The 20475-nt window shown below is 36.0% G+C and overlaps 1 protein-coding gene across 1 annotated transcript in view; it reads left to right on the forward strand.

The window, feature by feature from the left end:
• The window catches only part of LOC138743594 (mucin-19-like), a 107104-nt gene that overhangs the window by 42785 nt on the left and 43844 nt on the right, over nucleotides 1–20475 (forward strand). The window contains exons 50-65 of the mRNA XM_069899107.1: nucleotides 847–1011; nucleotides 1414–1587; nucleotides 1990–2163; nucleotides 3139–3312; nucleotides 3714–3887; nucleotides 5145–5309; nucleotides 5712–5885; nucleotides 7036–7200; nucleotides 7603–7776; nucleotides 8927–9091; nucleotides 9494–9667; nucleotides 11866–12030; nucleotides 13581–13754; nucleotides 16689–16853; nucleotides 17839–18003; nucleotides 18405–18578. Of these exons, the coding sequence (XP_069755208.1) occupies nucleotides 847–1011; nucleotides 1414–1587; nucleotides 1990–2163; nucleotides 3139–3312; nucleotides 3714–3887; nucleotides 5145–5309; nucleotides 5712–5885; nucleotides 7036–7200; nucleotides 7603–7776; nucleotides 8927–9091; nucleotides 9494–9667; nucleotides 11866–12030; nucleotides 13581–13754; nucleotides 16689–16853; nucleotides 17839–18003; nucleotides 18405–18578 (2721 nt within the window). The remainder of the gene's footprint in view (nucleotides 1–846; nucleotides 1012–1413; nucleotides 1588–1989; nucleotides 2164–3138; nucleotides 3313–3713; nucleotides 3888–5144; nucleotides 5310–5711; nucleotides 5886–7035; nucleotides 7201–7602; nucleotides 7777–8926; nucleotides 9092–9493; nucleotides 9668–11865; nucleotides 12031–13580; nucleotides 13755–16688; nucleotides 16854–17838; nucleotides 18004–18404; nucleotides 18579–20475) is intronic.

Here is a 20475-nt window from a genome sequence, read left to right on the forward strand (position 1 = left end):
TGATTCAGTAAACCTTGTTTCAAACACCCAAGTTTGGTAACATCTAAAGCATTTATTAATGAAGGCCTTGTCAACTTGGAACATTCGGTATTTTAACATGAGCATAAATGTTGTGAGTTAACAACAGTCATTTCATTAAACATAATATTCAATGCTGAATAACGATGTTTAAAACTGTGACAACCTCTCCTGCTACAACAATACTCCCTCTACATCTTCAACATCTACAACAGCAATCTCTACGGAGTCATTGACTACACCAACCACACAGAGCTCCACTCCTCTATTAATAATTCAAGTAACACAGAAATCATGATTGAAACAAAATTAGTCAGTGGAGGAAGATGGTGCTGAGTAAAGTGTTCTTTGTCTTTAGTATTGCCACCTTCGCAATGAAAATGAAGCAACTTGATTGCATTTTAGGTTCGTTTCAAATCATGAAAAACCTTGAAAATCAGTTGTGGCCACATGATCTACTCCTACTCCATCAGTTCTGTTTTCAATCATTTTTGCCACAACTAATTCATCAACAAACCACGTAATTGATCTCTTCTTGTTGCAATTAATAATGATCTAAATAGGTATTTTTCACTTCCATTAATTTAAATTACTCAAATTCAAACTACACCCACTGTGAATACAGCTGACACAAGCACACTCGTTTGGATCATCAAAATTTACAAATATTTGTGAAAGCATTTATAAATCGATCTAAATACCTCTGTAAAGAATATGGTGTTTCACAATCATTTCAATAATGTATCATTTTCTCAATATATTGAGTTTATAAATGAGGAATATTCAATTTATTCCATTACAATATGGTGTGTCAATGTTACAATTCAGCATCAACAAGCTCTCCTACGACAACTGTATCCCCTGCTCCAACATTAACATCCACGTCACCATTCACTTCCGAGACCACCAGCTCAACAGCAATGTCGCAGGGCTCGACAGCTTCAACAACAACTCAAAGTCCAACAACTCCTGTCAGTTCTACAACTGACATTTGTAAGTACTAAAGGCATCATCCATTAATTTGAGAGTACACCTCTCAGAACTAAATAAAGTAGCACAGATCAACTGGTTTGACTCTCATGAGTAATTAATACTGTAAACCATTATAAAAGTCAAAAATAGTTAAATTGTTTACTGCAGTTGCCACTCCCCATTCACTAACAGAAGTATCTCAACAAGTTCCTATGCATTTATTGTGACAATTTCCACTAGTTTTATGCAATTTTCATGTAACTTCTTATCTATTCCCTACTCCAATCTGTAAATACCTCTGTAAAGAATATGGTGTTTCACAAACATTTCGATCATGTATCATTTACTCAATATATTGAGTTTATAAAGGAGGAAAAATCAATTCATTAGATAACAATATGGTGTGTTAATGTTTCAATTCAGCATCAACAAACTCTCCTACGACAACTACATCCCCTGCGCCAACATCATCATCCACGTCACCATTCACTTCCGAGACCTCAATCACAACAGCAATATCGCAGACATCTACAGCTCCAACAACAACTGAAATTACCACGTCTCCAACAACTGCTGTCATCTCTACAAATGAAATTTGTAAGTACTAAACGCATCATCCATTAATGAGAGAGTACACCTCTCAGAACGAAATAAAGTAGCACAGATCAACTGGTTTGACTCTCATGTGTAATTAATACTGTAAACCATTCTAAAAGTCAAAAATAGTTAAATTGTTTACTGCAGTTGCCACTGCCCATTCTCTAACAGAAGTATCTCAACAAGTTCCTATGCATTTATCGTGACAATTACCACCAGTTTTATGCAATTTTCATGTAACTTCATATCTATTCCCTACTTCAGTCTCTAAATATCTCTGTAAAGAATATGGTGTTTTACCAACATTTCGATCATGTATCATTTACTCAATATATTGAGTTTATAAAGGAGGAAAAATCAATTAATTGAATAACAATATGGTGTGTTAATGTTTCAATTCAGCATCAACAAACTCTCCTACGACAACTACATCCCCTGCTCCAACATCATCATCCACGTCACCATTCACTTCCGAGACCTCAAGCACAACAGCAATATCGCAGACATCTACAGCTCCAACAACAACTGAAATTACCACGTCTCCAACAACTGCTGTCAGTTCTATAACTGAAATTTGTAAGTACTAAATGCATCATCCATTAATTAGAGAGTACACTTCTCAGAACGAAATAAAGTAGCACAGATCAACTAGTTTGACTCTCATGAGTAATTAATACTGTAAACCATTATAAATGTCAAAAATAGTTAAATAGTTTACTGCAGTTGGCACTGCCCATTCTCTAACAGAAGTATCACAACACTTTCCTAAGCCATTATTGTGACAATTACCACCAGTTCTATGAAATTTTCATGTAACTTTAAATCTATTCCCTACACCAGTCTCAATTACAAATGCTAGATCAACTATCCCAGGTGAGCCTGATTCAGTAAACCTTGTTGCAAACACCCAACTTTGGTAACATCTAAAGCATTTATTAATGAAGGCCTTGTCAACTTGCTCTGTCTATAAAAAAATGGAATTGTTCCTCTGTTAATATTTCAAGTCACACAGAAAACATGTTTGCACCAAAATTAGTCAGTGAAGAAAGATGGTCCTGAGAATAGTGTTCTTTGTCTTTAGTATTGCCACCTTCACAAATGAAAATGAAGGAACTTGATTGCATTTCAGATTAGTTTCAGATCATGAAAAATCTTGAAAATCAATTGTGGCCATATGATCTACTCCTACTCCATCAGCTCTATTTTCAATCATTTTTCCCACAACTAATCCATCAGCAAACTTCCATTTGATGTCCTCTTGTTGCAAGTGAAACTGATATAAATGGGAATTTTTCACTTCAATCACTTTAAATTACTCAAAGTTAATCTACACCCACTGTGAATACAGCTGACACAAACACACTTGTTTGGATCATCAAAATATACAAATATTTGTTAAAGCATTTATAAATAGATCTAAATACCTCTGTAAAGAATATGGTGTTTCACAAACATTTCAATCATATATCATTTACTCAATATACTGAGTCTATAAATGAGGAATATTCAATTTATTCAATAACAATATGGTGTGTCCATGTTTCAATACAGCATCAACAAGCTCCCCTACGACAACTGTATCCCCTGCTCCAACATCAACCTCCACGTCACCATTCACTTCCGAGACCTCAAGCACAACAGCAGTATCGCAGACCTCTTCAGCTCCAACAACAACTGAAATTACCACATCTCCAACAACTGCTGTCAGTTTTACAACTGAAATTTGTAAGTACTAAAGGCAACAACCATTAATGAGAGAGTACACCTCTCAGAACTAAATAAAGTAGCACAGATCAACTGGTTTGACACTCATGAGTAATTAATACTGTAAACCATTATAAAAGTCAAAAATAGTTAAATAGTTTACTGCAGTTGCCACTGCCCATTCTCTAACAGAAGTATCTCAACAAGTTCCTATGCATTTATCGTGACAGTTACCACCAGTTTTATGCAATTTTCATGTAACTTCATATCTATTCCCTACTTCAGTCTCTAAATATCTCTGTAAAGAATATGGTGTTTTACTAACATTTCGATCATGTATCATTTACTCAATATATTGAGTTTATAAAGGAGGAAAATCAATTAATTCAATAACAATATGGTGTGTTAATGTTTCAATTCAGCATCAACAAACTCTCCTACGACAACTACATCCCCTGCTCCAACATCATCATCCACGTCACCATTCACTTCCGAGACCTCAAGCACAACAGCAATATCGCAGACATCTACAGCTCCAACAACAACTGAAATTACCACGTCTCCAACAACTGCTGTCAGTTCTACAACTGAAATTTGTAAGTACTAAAGGCATCATCCATTAATTAGAGAGTACACTTCTCAGAACGAAATAAAGTAGCACAGATCAACTAGTTTGATTCTCATGAGTAATTAATACTGTAAACCATTATAAATGTCAAAAATAGTTAAATAGTTTACTGCAGTTGGCACTGCCCATTCTCTAACAGAAGTATCTCAACACGGTCCTATGCCATTATTGTGACAATTACCACCAGTTCTATGCAATTTTCATGTAACTTTAAATCCATTTCTTACATCAGTCTCAATCACAAATGCTAGATCTACTATCCCAGATGAGCCTGATTCAGTAACGCTTTTTTCAAACACCCAACTTTGGTAACATCTAAAGCATCTATTAATGAAGTCCTTGTCAACTTGGAACATTCGGTATTTTAACATGAGTATACATGTTGTGAGTTAACAACAGTCATTTCATTCAACATAATATTCAATGCTGAATAAAGATGTTTAAAACTGTGACAAACGCTCCTGCTTCGACAATACTCCCCCTACATCGTCAACATCTACAACAGCAATCTCTACAGAGTCATTGACCACACCAACCACACAGAGCTCCACCTCTCCAGGATCAACAGACACTATTCTATCTACCACACCTGACCTCAGTTCCACAATAACAGAAATATGGGAATTGCAAATGCTCTCTCGATAACAAATGGAATTGTTCCTCTGTTAATAATTCAAGTAACACAGAAAACATGTTTGCACCAAAATTTGTCAGGGGAGGAAGAGGGTACTGAGAAAAGTATTCTTTGTCTTTAGTATTGACACCTTCAGAAATGAAAAAGAAGCCACTTGATTGCATTTCAAGTTCGTTTCAGATCATGAAAAATCTTAAAAATCAAATGTGGCCATATGATCTACCCCTACTCCATCAGGTCTGTTTTCAGTAATATTTTCCACAACTAATCCATCAGCCAACTTTCCAATTGTTCTCTTTTTGTTGCAAGTGATACTGTTATAAATAGGAATTTTTCATATCCATCAATTTAAATTACTCAAATTTCAAAGACACCCACTGTGAATACAGGTGACACAAGCACACTTGTTTGGATCATCAAAGTGTACAAATATATGTTAAAGCATTTATAAATAGATTTAATTACTCTGTAAAAAATATGGTGTTTCACAAACATTTCAATCATGTATCATTTACTCAATACATTGAGTTTATAAAGGAGGAACATTCAATTTATTCCATTACAATATGGTGTGTCAATGTTACAATTCAGCATCAACAAGCTCTCCTACGACAACTGTATCCCCTGCTCCAACATTAACATCCACGTCACCATTCACTTCCGAGACCACCAGCTCAACAGCAATGTCGCAGGGCTCGACAGCTTCAACAACAACTCAAAGTCCAACAACTCCTGTCAGTTCTACAACTGACATTTGTAAGTACTAAAGGCATCATCCATTAATTTGAGAGTACACCTCTCAGAACTAAATAAAGTAGCACAGATCAACTGGTTTGACTCTCATGAGTAATTAATACTGTAAACCATTATAAAAGTCAAAAATAGTTAAATTGTTTACTGCAGTTGCCACTCCCCATTCACTAACAGAAGTATCTCAACAAGTTCCTATGCATTTATTGTGACAATTTCCACTAGTTTTATGCAATTTTCATGTAACTTCTTATCTATTCCCTACTCCAATCTGTAAATACCTCTGTAAAGAATATGGTGTTTCACAAACATTTCGATCATGTATCATTTACTCAATATATTGAGTTTATAAAGGAGGAAAAATCAATTCATTAGATAACAATATGGTGTGTTAATGTTTCAATTCAGCATCAACAAACTCTCCTACGACAACTACATCCCCTGCGCCAACATCATCATCCACGTCACCATTCACTTCCGAGACCTCAATCACAACAGCAATATCGCAGACATCTACAGCTCCAACAACAACTGAAATTACCACGTCTCCAACAACTGCTGTCATCTCTACAAATGAAATTTGTAAGTACTAAACGCATCATCCATTAATTAGAGAGTACACCTCTCAGAACGAAATAAAGTAGCACAGATCAACTAGTTTGACTCTCATGACTAACTGATACTGTACACCATTGTAAAAGTCAAAAATGGTTAAATAGTTTACTGAAGTTGGCACTGCCCATTCTCTAACAGAAGTATCTCAACATGTTCCTTTGCAATTATTGTGACAATTTCCACCAGTTCTATGCAATATTCATGTAACTTTAAATCTATTCCCTACACCAATCTCAATCACAAACGCTAGATCAACTATCCCAGGTGAGCCTGATTCAGTAAACCTTGTTTCAAACACCCAAGTTTGGTAACATCTAAAGCATTTATTAATGAAGGCCTTGTCAACTTGGAACATTCAGTATTTTAACATGAGCATAAATGTTGTGAGTTAACAACAGTCATTTCATTAAACATAATATTCAATGCTGAATAACGATGTTTAAAACTGTGACAACCTCTCCTGCTACAACAATACTCCCTCTACATCTTCAACATCTACAACAGCAATCTCTACGGAGTCATTGACTACACCAACCACACAGAGCTCCACTCCTCTATTAATAATTCAAGTAACACAGAAATCATGATTGAAACAAAATTAGTCAGTGGAGGAAGATGGTGCTGAGTAAAGTGTTCTTTGTCTTTAGTATTGCCACCTTCGCAATGAAAATGAAGCAACTTGATTGCATTTTAGGTTCGTTTCAAATCATGAAAAACCTTGAAAATCAGTTGTGGACACATGATCTACTCCTACTCCATCAGTTCTGTTTTCAATCATTTTTGCCACAACTAATTCATCAACAAACCACGTAATTGATCTCTTCTTGTTGCAATTAATAATGATCTAAATAGGTATTTTTCACTTCCATTAATTTAAATTACTCAAATTCAAACTACACCCACTGTGAATACAGCTGACACAAGCACACTCGTTTGGATCATCAAAATTTACAAATATTTGTGAAAGCATTTATAAATCGATCTAAATACCTCTGTAAAGAATATGGTGTTTCACAATCATTTCAATAATGTATCATTTTCTCAATATATTGAGTTTATAAATGAGGAATATTCAATTTATTCCATTACAATATGGTGTGTCAATGTTACAATTCAGCATCAACAAGCTCTCCTACGACAACTGTATCCCCTGCTCCAACATTAACATCCACGTCACCATTCACTTCCGAGACCACCAGCTCAACAGCAATGTCGCAGGGCTCGACAGCTTCAACAACAACTCAAAGTCCAACAACTCCTGTCAGTTCTACAACTGACATTTGTAAGTACTAAAGGCATGATCCATTAATTTGAGAGTACACCTCTCAGAACTAAATAAAGTAGCACAGATCAACTGGTTTGACTCTCATGAGTAATTAATACTGTAAACCATTATAAAAGTCAAAAATAGTTAAATTGTTTACTGCAGTTGCCACTCCCCATTCACTAACAGAAGTATCTCAACAAGTTCCTATGCATTTATTGTGACAATTTCCACTAGTTTTATGCAATTTTCATGTAACTTCTTATCTATTCCCTACTCCAATCTGTAAATACCTCTGTAAAGAATATGGTGTTTCACAAACATTTCGATCATGTATCATTTACTCAATATATTGAGTTTATAAAGGAGGAAAAATCAATTCATTAGATAACAATATGGTGTGTTAATGTTTCAATTCAGCATCAACAAACTCTCCTACGACAACTACATCCCCTGCGCCAACATCATCATCCACGTCACCATTCACTTCCGAGACCTCAATCACAACAGCAATATCGCAGACATCTACAGCTCCAACAACAACTGAAATTACCATGTCTCCAACAACTGCTGTCATCTCTACAAATGAAATTTGTAAGTACTAAACGCATCATCCATTAATTAGAGAGTACACCTCTCAGAACGAAATAAAGTAGCACAGATCAACTAGTTTGACTCTCATGACTAACTGATACTGTACACCATTGTAAAAGTCAAAAATGGTTAAATAGTTTACTGAAGTTGGCACTGCCCATTCTCTAACAGAAGTATCTCAACATGTTCCTTTGCAATTATTGTGACAATTTCCACCAGTTCTATGCAATATTCATGTAACTTTAAATCTATTCCCTACACCAATCTCAATCACAAACGCTAGATCAACTATCCCAGGTGAGCCTGATTCAGTAAACCTTGTTTCAAACACCAAAGTTTGGTAACATCTAAAGCATTTATTAATGAAGGCCTTGTCAACTTGGAACATTCGGTATTTTAACATGAGCATAAATGTTGTGAGTTAACAACAGTCATTTCATTAAACATAATATTCAATGCTGAATAACGATGTTTAAAACTGTGACAACTTCTCCTGCTACAACAATACTCCCTCTACATCTTCAACATCTACAACAGCAATCTCTACGGAGTCATTGACTACACCAACCACACAGAGCTCCACTCCTCTATTAATAATTCAAGTAACACAGAAATCATGATTGAAACAAAATTAGTCAGTGGAGGAAGATGGTGCTGAGTAAAGTGTTCTTTGTCTTTAGTATTGCCACCTTCGCAATGAAAATGAAGCAACTTGATTGCATTTTAGGTTCGTTTCAAATCATGAAAAACCTTGAAAATCAGTTGTGGCCACATGATCTACTCCAACTCCATCAGTTCTGTTTTCAATCATTTTTGCCACAACTAATTCATCAACAAACCACGTAATTGATCTCTTCTTGTTGCAATTAATAATGATCTAAATAGGTATTTTTCACTTCCATTAATTTAAATTACTCAAATTCAAACTACACCCACTGTGAATACAGCTGACACAAGCACACTCGTTTGGATCATCAAAATTTACAAATATTTGTGAAAGCATTTATAAATCGATCTAAATACCTCTGTAAAGAATATGGTGTTTCACAATCATTTCAATAATGTATCATTTTCTCAATATATTGAGTTTATAAATGAGGAATATTCAATTTATTCCATTACAATATGGTGTGTCAATGTTACAATTCAGCATCAACAAGCTCTCCTACGACAACTGTATCCCCTGCTCCAACATCAACATCCACGTCACCATTCACTTCCGAGACCACCAGCTCAACAGCAATGTCGCAGGGTTCGACAGCTTCAACAACAACTGAAAGTCCAACAACTGCAGTCAGTTCTACAACTGAAATTAGTAAGTACTAAACACATCGTTCATTAATTACAGAGTACACCTCTCAAAACAAAATAAAGTAACACCGATCAACTGGTTTGACTCTCATGAGTAATTAATACTGTAAACCATTATAAAAGTCAAAAATAGTTAAATTGTTTACTGCAGTTGCCACTCCCCATTCACTAACAGAAGTATCTCAACAAGTTCCTATGCATTTATTGTGACAATTTCCACTAGTTTTATGCAATTTTCATGTAACTTCTTATCTATTCCCTACTCCAATCTGTAAATACCTCTGTAAAGAATATGGTGTTTCACAAACATTTCGATCATGTATCATTTACTCAATATATTGAGTTTATAAAGGAGGAAAAATCAATTCATTAGATAACAATATGGTGTGTTAATGTTTCAATTCAGCATCAACAAACTCTCCTACGACAACTACATCCCCTGCGCCAACATCATCATCCACGTCACCATTCACTTCCGAGACCTCAATCACAACAGCAATATCGCAGACATCTACAGCTCCAACAACAACTGAAATTACCACGTCTCCAACAACTGCTGTCATCTCTACAAATGAAATTTGTAAGTACTAAACGCATCATCCATTAATTAGAGAGTACACCTCTCAGAACGAAATAAAGTAGCACAGATCAACTAGTTTGACTCTCATGACTAACTGATACTGTACACCATTGTAAAAGTCAAAAATGGTTAAATAGTTTACTGAAGTTGCCACTGCCCATTCTCTAACAGAAGTATCTCAACACGTTCCTATGCAAATATTGTGACAATTACCACCAGTTCTATGCAATTTTCATGTAACTTTAAATCTATTCCCTACACCAATCTCAATCACAAAGAGTAGATCTACTATCCCAGGTGAGCTTGATTCAGTAAACCTTGTTTCAAACACCCAAGTTTGGTAACATCTAAAGCATTTATTAATGAAGGCCTTGTCAACTTGGAACATTAGGTATTTTAACATGAGTATACATGTTGTGAGTTAACAACAGTCATTTCATTAAACATAATATTCAATGCTGAATAACTATGTTTAAAACTGTGGCAACCTCTCCTGCTACAACAATACTCCCCCCTACATCTTCAACATCTACAACAGCAATCTCTACGGAGTCATTGACCACACCAACCACACAGAGCTCCACTCCTCTATTAATAATTCAAGTAACACAGAAGTCATGATTGAAACAAAATTAGTCAGTGGAGGAAGATGGTGCTGAGTAAAGTGTTCTTTGTCTATAGTATTGCCACCTTCACAATGAAAATGAAGCAACTTGATTGCATTTTCGGTTCGTTTCAAATCATGAAAAACCTTGAAAATCAGTTGTGGCCATATGATCTACTCCTACTCCATCAATTCTGTTTTCAATCATTTTTGCCACAACTAATTCATCAACAAACCACGTAATTGATATCTTCTTGTTGCAATTAATACTGATATAAATAGGAATTTTTCACTTCCATCAATTTAAACTACTCAAATTTAAACTACATCCACTGTGAATACAGCTGACACAAACACTCTCAATAGGATCATCAAAGTGTAGAAATATTTGGTAAAGCATTAATAAATAGATCGAAATACCTCTTTATAATAATATGGTGTTTTATAACTGGTTTCATAAACTGGTAAATAGTCCAAAATAGTTGGCACTGCCCTTTCTCTGACAGAAATATCTCAACAAGTTCCTATGTATTTGTCCTGACAATTACTTCCAGATCTATGCAATTTTCATGTATCTTCATATGTATTCCGTACTCCAGTCTCAATGATAAATACTAGATCTACTATTCCAGATGAGCCTGATTCAGTATCCCTTGTTTCAAACACCCAACTTTGATAACATCTAAAGCATTCATTAATGAAGGCCTTGTCAACTTGGAACATTCGGTATTTTAACATGAGTATATATGTTGTGAGTTAACAACTTTCATTTCATTCAACATAATATTCAATGCTGAATAACTATGTTTAAAACTGTCACAACCTCTCCTGCTACGACAATACTCCCCCTACATCTTCAACATCTACAACAGCAATCTCTACGGAGTCATCGACCACGCCAACCACACAGAGCTCCACTCCTCCAGGATCAACTGACACTTCTATATCTACAACACCTGACCTCAGTTCCACAACAACAGGAATATGTGAATTGCAAATGCTCTGTCTATAAAAAAATGGAATTGTTCCTCTGTTAATATTTCAAGTAACACAGAAAACTTGTTTGCACCAAAATTAATCAGTGAAGAAAGATGGTCCTGAGAAAAGTGTTCTTTGTCATTAGTATTGCCACCTTCAGAAATGAAAACGAAGCAACTTGATTGCATTTCAAGTTCGTTTCAGATCTTGAAAAATCTTGAAAATCAATTGTGGCCATATGATCTACTCCTACTCCATCAGTTCTGGTTTCAGTCATATTTGCCACAACTAATCCATGAGCAAACCTTCCAATTGATCTCATCTTGTTGCAATTAACACTGATATAAATAGGAATTTTTCACTTCCATCAATTTAAATTACTCAAATTTAAACTACACCCACTGTGAATACAGCTGACACAAGCACACTCATTTGGATCATCAAAGTGTACAAATATTCGTGAAAGCATTTATAAATAGATCTAAACACCTCTTTAGAGAATATGGTGTTTCACAGACAATTTGATCATGGATCTGTTGCTCAAGGGCTTTGAGTTTATAAATGAGGAATATTCAATTCATTCAATAACAAAATGCTGTGTCCATGTTTGAATTAGCGTCAACAAGCTCTCCTTCGCCAACTACATCCCCTGCTCCAACATCAACAACCATGACACCATTCTCTTCCGAGACCACCAGCTCAACAGCAACATCGCAGGGCTCGACAGCTCCAACAACAACTGAAAATCCAACAACTGCTGTCAGTTCTACAACTGAAATTAGTAAGTACTAAACACCTCGTTTATTAATTACACAGTACCCCTCTCAAAACAAAATAAAGTAACAGAGATGAACTGGTTTGACTCTCATGAGTAATTGATACTGTCAACCATTATAAAAGTGAAAAATGGTTAAATATTCCACTGCAGTTGGCACTGTCCGTTCTCTGACAGAAATATCTCAGCAAGTTCCTATGTATTTGTCCTGACAATTACTTCCAGTTCTATGCAATTTTCATGTAACTTCATATGTATTCCCTAATCCAGTCTCAATTACAAATGCTAGATCTACTATCCCAGGTGAGCCTGATTCAGTAAACCTTGTTGCAAACACCCAAGTTTGGTAACATCTAAAGCATTTATTAATGAAGGCCTTGTCAACTTGCTCTGTCTATAAAAAAATGGAATTGTTCCTCTGTTAATATTTCAAGTAACACAGAAAACATGTTTGCACCAAAATTAGTCAGGGGAGGTAGATGGTCCTGAGAAAAGTGTTCTTTGTCTTTAGTATTGCCACCTTCACAAATGAAAATGAAGGAACTTGATTGCATTTCAGATTCGTTTCAAATCATGAAAAATCTTGAAAATCAATTGTGGCCATATGATCTACTCCTACTTCATCAGCTCTATTTTCAACCATTTTTGCCACAACTAATCCATCAGCAAACTTCCATTTGATCTCCTCTTGTTGCAAGTGAAACTGATATAAATTGGAATTTTTCACTTCAATCACTTTAAATTACTCAAAGTTAATCTACACCCACTGTGAATACAGCTGACACAAACACACTCGTTTGGATCATCAAAATATACACATATTTGTTAAAGCATTTATAAATAGATCTAAATACCTCTGGAAAGAATATGGTGTTTCACAAACATTTCAATCATATATCATTTACTCAATATACTGAGTCTATAAATGAGGAATATTCAATTTATTCAATAACAATATGGTGTGTCCATGTTTCAATACAGCATCAACAAGTTCTCCTACGACAAATACATTCCCTGCTCCAACATCAACATCCACGTCACCATTCACTTCCGTGACCTCAAGCACAACACCAATTTCGCAGACCTCTTCAGCTCCAACAACAACTGAAATTACCACATCTCCAACAACTGCTGTCAGTTTTACAACTGAAATTTGTAAATACTAAAGGCATCAATCATTAATGAGAGAGTACACCTCTCAGAACTAAATAAAGTTGCACAGATCAACTGGTTTGACTCTCATGAGTAATTAATACTGTAAACCATTATAAAAGTCAAAAATAGTTAAATAGTTTACTGCAGTTGCCACTGCCCATTCTCTAACAGAAGTATCTCAACAAGTTCCTATGCATTTATCGTGACAATTACCACCAGTTTTATGCAATTTTCATGTAACTTCATATCTATTCCCTACTTCAGTCTCTAAATATCCCTGTAAAGAATATGGTGTTTTACACACATTTCGATCATGTATCATTTACTCAATATATTGAGTTTATAAAGGAGGAAAATCAATTAATTCAATAACAATATGGTGTGTTAATGTTTCAATTCAGCATCAACAAACTCTCCTACGACAACTACATCCGCTGCTCCAACATCATCATCCACGTCACCATTCACTTCCGAGACCTCAAGCACAACAGCAATATCGCAGACATCTACAGCTCCAACAACAACTGAAATTACCACGTCTCCAACAACTGCTGTCAGTTCTACAACTGAAATTTGTAAGTACTAAAGGCATCATCCATTAATTAGAGAGTACACCTCTCAGAACGAAATAAAGTAGCACAGATCAACTAGTTTGACTCTCATGAGTAATTAATACTGTAAACCATTATAAATGTCAAAAATAGTTAAATAGTTTACTGCAGTTGGCACTGCCCATTCTCTAACAGAAGTATCACAACACGGTCCTATACCATTATTGTGACAATTACCACCAGTTCTATGCAATTTTCATGTAACTTTAAATCTATTTCTTACATCAGTCTCAATCACAAAGAGTAGATCTACTATCCCAGGTGAGCTTGATTCAGTAAACCTTGTTTCAAACACCCAAGTTTGGTAACATCTAAAGCATTTATTAATGAAGGCCTTGTCAACTTGGAACATTAGGTATTTTAACATGAGTATACATGTTGTGAGTTAACAACAGTCATTTCATTAAACATAATATTCAATGCTGAATAACTATGTTTAAAACTGTGGCAACCTCTCCTGCTACAACAATACTCCCCCCTACATCTTCAACATCTACAACAGCAATCTCTACGGAGTCATTGACCACACCAACCACACAGAGCTCCACTCCTCTATTAATAATTCAAGTAACACAGAAGTCATGATTGAAATAAAATTAGTCAGTGGAGGAAGATGGTGCTGAGTAAAGTGTTCTTTGTCTTTAGTATTGCCACATTCACAATGAAAATGAAGCAACTTGATTGCATTTTAGGTTCGTTTCAAATCATGAAAAACCTTGAAAATCAGTTGTGGCCATATGATGTACTCCTACTCCATCAATTCTGTTTTCGATCATTTTTGCCACAACTAATTCATCAACAAACCATGTAATTGATCTCTTCTTGTTGCAATTAATACTGATATAAATAGGAATTTTTCACTTCCATCAATTTAAACTACTCAAATTTAAACTACATCCACTGTGAATACAGCTGACACAAACACACTCAATAGGATCATCAAAGTGTAGAAATATTTGGTAAAGCATTAATAAATAGATCGAAATACCTCTTTATAATAATATGGTGTTTTATAACTGGTTTCATAAACTGGTAAATAGTCCAAAATAGTTGGCACTGCCCTTTCTCTGACAGAAATATCTCAACAAGTTCCTATGTATTTGTCCTGACAATTACTTCCAGATCTATGCAATTTTCATGTATCTTCATATGTATTCCGTACTCCAGTCTCAATGATAAATACTAGATCTACTATTCCAGATGAGCCTGATTCAGTATCCCTTGTTTCAAACACCCAACTTTGATAACATCTAAAGCATTCATTAATGAAGGCCTTGTCAACTTGGAACATTCGGTATTTTAACATGAGTATACATGTTGTGACCAAAATAGCACCTTTGGAAGACTACACAAAAGAGTCTGGAAAAACAACCAACTGAAAAACCTCACAAAGATAAGCGTATACAGAGCCGTTGTCATACCCACACTCCTGTTTGACTCCGAATCATGGGTCCTCTACCGGCACCACCTACGGCTTCTAGAACGCTTCCACCAGCGTTGTCTCCGCTCCATCCTCAACATCCATTGGAGCGCTTTCATCACTAACGTCGAAGTACTCGAGATGGCAGAGGTCGACAGCATCGAGTCCACGCTGCTGAAGATCCAGCTGCGATGGATGGGTCACGTCTCCAGAATGGAGGACCATCGCCTTCCCAAGATCGTGTTATATGGCGAGCTCTCCACTGGCCACCGTGACAGAGGTGCACCAAAGAAAAGGTACAAGGACTGCCTAAAGAAATCTCTTGGTGCCTGCCACATTGACCACCGCCAGTGGGCTGATAACGCCTCAAACCGTGCATCTTGGCGCCTCACAGTTTGGCGGGAAGCAACCTCCTTTGAAGAAGACCGCAGAGCCCACCTCACTGACAAAAGGCAAAGGAGGAAAAACCCAACACCCAACCCCAACCAACCAATTTTCCCCTGCAACCGCTGCAACCGTGCCTGCCTGTCCCGCATCGGAACTGTCAGCCACAAACGAGCCTGCAGCTGACGTGGACTTTTTACCCCCTTCATAAATCTTCGTCCGCGAAGCCAAGCCAAAGAGAGAGACATGTTGTGAGTTAACAACTTTCATTTCATTCAACATAATATTCAATGCTGAATAACTATGTTTAAAACTGTCACAACCTCTCCTGCTACGACAATACTCCCCCTACATCTTCAACATCTACAACAGCAATCTCTACGGAGTCATCGACCACACCAACCACACAGAGCTCCACTCCTCCAGGATCAACTGACACTTCTATATCTACAACACCTGACCTCAGTTCCACAACAACAGGAATACGTGAATTGCAAATGCTCTGTCTATAAAAAAATGGAATTGTTCCTCTGTTAATATTTCAAGTAACACAGAAAACTTGTTTGCACTAAAATTAATCAGTGAAGAAAGATGGTCCTGAGAAAAGAGTTTTTTGTCTTTAGTATTGCCACCTTCAGAAATGAAAACGAAGGAACTTGATTGCATTTCAAGTTCGTTTCAGATCATGAAAAATCTTGAAAATCAATTGTGGCCATATGATCTACTCCTACTCCATCAGTTCTGGTTTCAGTCATATTTGCCACAACTAATCCATCAGCAAACCTTCCAATTGATCTCCTCTTGTTGCAATTAATACTGATATAAATAGGAATTTTTCACTTCCATCAATTTAAATTACTCAAATTTAAACTACACCCACTGCGAATACAGCTGACACAAGCAAACTCATTTGGATCATCAAAGTGTACAAATATTCGTGAAAGCATTTATAAATAGATCTAAACACCTCTTTAGAGGATATGGTGTTTCACAGACACTTTGATCATGGATCTGTTGCTCAAGGGCTTTGAGTTTATAAATGAGGAATATTCAATTCATTCAATAACAATATGCTGTGTCCATGTTTGAATTAGCATCAACAAGCTCTCCTTCGCCAACTACATCTCCTGCTCCAACACCAACAACCATGTCACCATTCACTTCCGAGACCACCAGCTCAACAGCAACATCGCAGGGCTCGACAGCTCCAACAACAACTGAAATTCCAACAACTGCTGTCAGTTCTACAACTGAAATTAGTAAGTACTAAACACCTCGTTTATTAATTACACAGTACCCCTCTCAAAACAAAATAAAGTAACACAAATGAACTGGTTTGACTCTCATGAGTAATTGATACTGTCAACCATTATAAAAGTGAAAAATGGTTAAATATTCGACTGCAGTTGGCACTGCCCTTTCTCTGACAGAAATATCTCAACAAGTTCCTATGTATTTGTCCTGACAATTACTTCCAGATCTATGCAATTTTCATGTATCTTCATATGTATTCCCTACTCCAGTCTCAATTACAAATGCTAGATCTACTATCCCAGGTGAGGCTGATTCAGTAAACCTTGTTGCAAACACCCAACTCTGGTAACATCTAAAGCATTTATTAATGAAGGCCTTGTCAACTTGGAACATTCGATATTTTGATATAAGTATACATGTTGTGAGTTAACAACAGTCATTTCATTCAACATAATATTCAATGCTGAATAACTATGTTTAAAACTGTGACAACCTCTCTTGCTACGACAATACTCCCCCTACATCTTCAAAATCTACAACAGCAATCTCTACGGAGTCATTGACCACACCAGCCACACAGAGCTCCACTCCTCCAGGATCAACTGACTCTATTCTATCTACAACACCTGACCTCAGTTCCACAACAACAGAAATATGTGAAATGCAAATACTATCTCGATAAAAAAATGGAATTGTTCCTCTGTTAATTAATACTGATATAAATAGGAATTTTTCATTTCCATCAATTTAAATTACTCAAATTTAAACTACTCTCTCTGAGAATACTGCTGACACAAGCACACTCGTTTGGATCATCAAAGTGTACAAATATATGAAAAAGCATTTATAAATAGATTTAATTACTATGTTAAGAATATGGTGTTTCACAAACATTTCAATCATGTATCATTTCCTCAATACATTGAGTTTATAAATGAGGAATATTCAATTGATTCCATTACAATATGGTGTGTCAATGTTACAATTCAGCATCAACAAGCTCTCCTACGACAACTATATCCCCTGCGCCAACGTCAACATCCACGTCACCATTTACTTCCGAGCCGACCAGTTCAACAGCAACGTCGCAGGGCTCGACAGCTCCAACAACAGCTGAAAGTCCAACAACTGCTGTCAGTTCTACAACTGAAATTTGTAAGTACTAAAGGCATCATCCATTAATTAGAGAGTACACTTCTCAGAACTAAATAAAGTAGCACAGATCAACTGGTTTGATTCTCATGAGTAATTAATACTGTAAACCATTATAAAAGTCAAAAATAGTTAAATTGTTTACTGCAGTTGCCACTGCACATTCTCTAATAGAAGTACCTCAACAAGTTCCTATGCATTTATCGTGACAATTACCACCAGTTTTATGCAATTTTCATGTAACTTCATATCTATTCCCTACTCCAATCTCTAAATACCTCTGAAAAGAATATGGTGTTTCACAAACATTTCGATCATGTATCATTTACTCAATATATTGAGTGTATAAAGGAGAAAAATCAATTCATTCAATAACAATATGGTGCGTTAATGTTTCAATTCAGCATCAACAAACTCTCCTACGACAACTACATCCCCTGCTCCAACATCATCATCCATGTCACCATTCACTTCCGAGACCTCAATCACAACAGCAATATCGCAGACATCTACAGCTCCAACAACAACTGAAATTACCACGTCTCCAACAACTGCTGTCATTTCTACAACTGAAATTTGTAAGTACTAAACGCATCATCCATTAATTAGAGAGTACACCTCTCAGAACGAAACAAAGTAGCACAGATCAACTAGTTTGACTCTCATGAGTAATTGATACTGTACACCATTATAAAAGTCAAAAATGGTTAAATAGTTTACCGAAGTTGGCACTGCCCATTCTCTAACAGAAGTATCTCAACACGTTCCTATGCAAATATTGTGACAATTACCACCAGTTCTATGCAATTTTCATGTAACTTTAAATCTATTCCCTATACCAATCTCAATCACAAACAGTAGATCTACCATCCCAGGTGAGCTTGATTCAGTAAACCTTGTTTCAAACACCCAAGTTTGGTAACATCTAAAGCATTTATTAATGAAGGCCTTGTCAACATGGAACATTCGGTATTTTAACATGAGCATAAATGTTGTGAGTTAACAACAGTCATTTCATTAAACATAATATTCAATGCTGAATAACGATGTTTAAAACTGTGGCAACCTCTCCTGCTACAACAATACACCCCCCACATCTTCAACATCTACAACAGCAATCTCTACGGAGTCATTGACCACACCAACCACACAGAGCTCCACTCCTCTATTAATAATTCAAGTAACACAGAAGTCATGATTGAAACATAATTAGTCAGTGGAGGAAGATGGTGCTGAGTAAAGTGTTCTTTGTCTATAGTATTGCCACCTTCACAATGAAAATGAAGCAACTTGATTGCATTTTCGGTTCGTTTCAAATCATGAAAAACCTTGAAAATCAGTTGTGGCCATATGATCTACTCCTACTCCATCAATTCTGTTTTCAATCATTTTTGCCACAACTAATTCATCAACAAACCACGTAATTGATATCTTCTTGTTGCAATTAATACTGATATAAATAGGAATTTTTCACTTCCATCAATTTAAACTACTCAAATTTAAACTACATCCACTGTGAATACAGCTGACACAAACACACTCAATAGGATCATCAAAGTGTACTAATATTTGGTAAAGCATTAATAAATAGATCGCAATACCTCTTTATAATAATATGGTGTTTCATAACTGGTTTCATAAACTGGTAAATAGTCCAAAATAGTTGGCACTGCCCTTTCTCTGACAGAAATATCTCAACAAGTTCCTATGTATTTGTCCTGACAATTACTTCCAGATCTATGCAATTTTCATGTATCTTCATATGTATTCCGTACTCCAGTCTCAATGATAAATACTAGATCTACTATTCCAGATGAGCCTGATTCAGTATCCCTTGTTTCAAACACCCAACTTTGATAACATCTAAAACATTCATTAATGAAGGCCTTGTCAACTTGGAACATTCGGTATTTTAACATGAGTATACATGTTGTGAGTTAACAACTTTCATTTTATTCAACATAATATTCAATGCTGAATAACTATGTTTAAAACAGTCACAACCTCTCCTGCTACGACTATACTCCCCCTACATCTTCAACATCTACAACGGCAATCTCTACGGAGTCATCGACCACACCAACCACACAGAGCTCCACTCCTCCAGGATCAACTGACACTTCTATATCTACAACACCTGACCTCAGTTCCACAACAACAGGAATATGTGAATTGCAAATGCTCTGTCTATAAAAAAATGGAATTGTTCCTCTGTTAATATTTCAAGTAACACAGAAAACTTGTTGCACCAAAATTAATCAGTGAAGAAAGATGGTCCTGAGAAAAGTGTTCTTTGTCTTTAGTATTGCCACCTTCAGAAATGAAAACGAAGCAACTTGATTGCATTTCAAGTTCGTTTCAGATCATGAAAAATCTTGAAAATCAATTGTGGCCATATGATCTACTCCTAGTCCATCAGTTCTGGTTTCAGTCATATTTGCCACAACTAATCCATGAGCAAACCTTCCAATTGAT

The sequence above is a fragment of the Narcine bancroftii genome, chromosome 9 (genome assembly GCF_036971445.1).
Source record: "Narcine bancroftii isolate sNarBan1 chromosome 9, sNarBan1.hap1, whole genome shotgun sequence".
NCBI lineage: Eukaryota > Metazoa > Chordata > Chondrichthyes > Torpediniformes > Narcinidae > Narcine > Narcine bancroftii.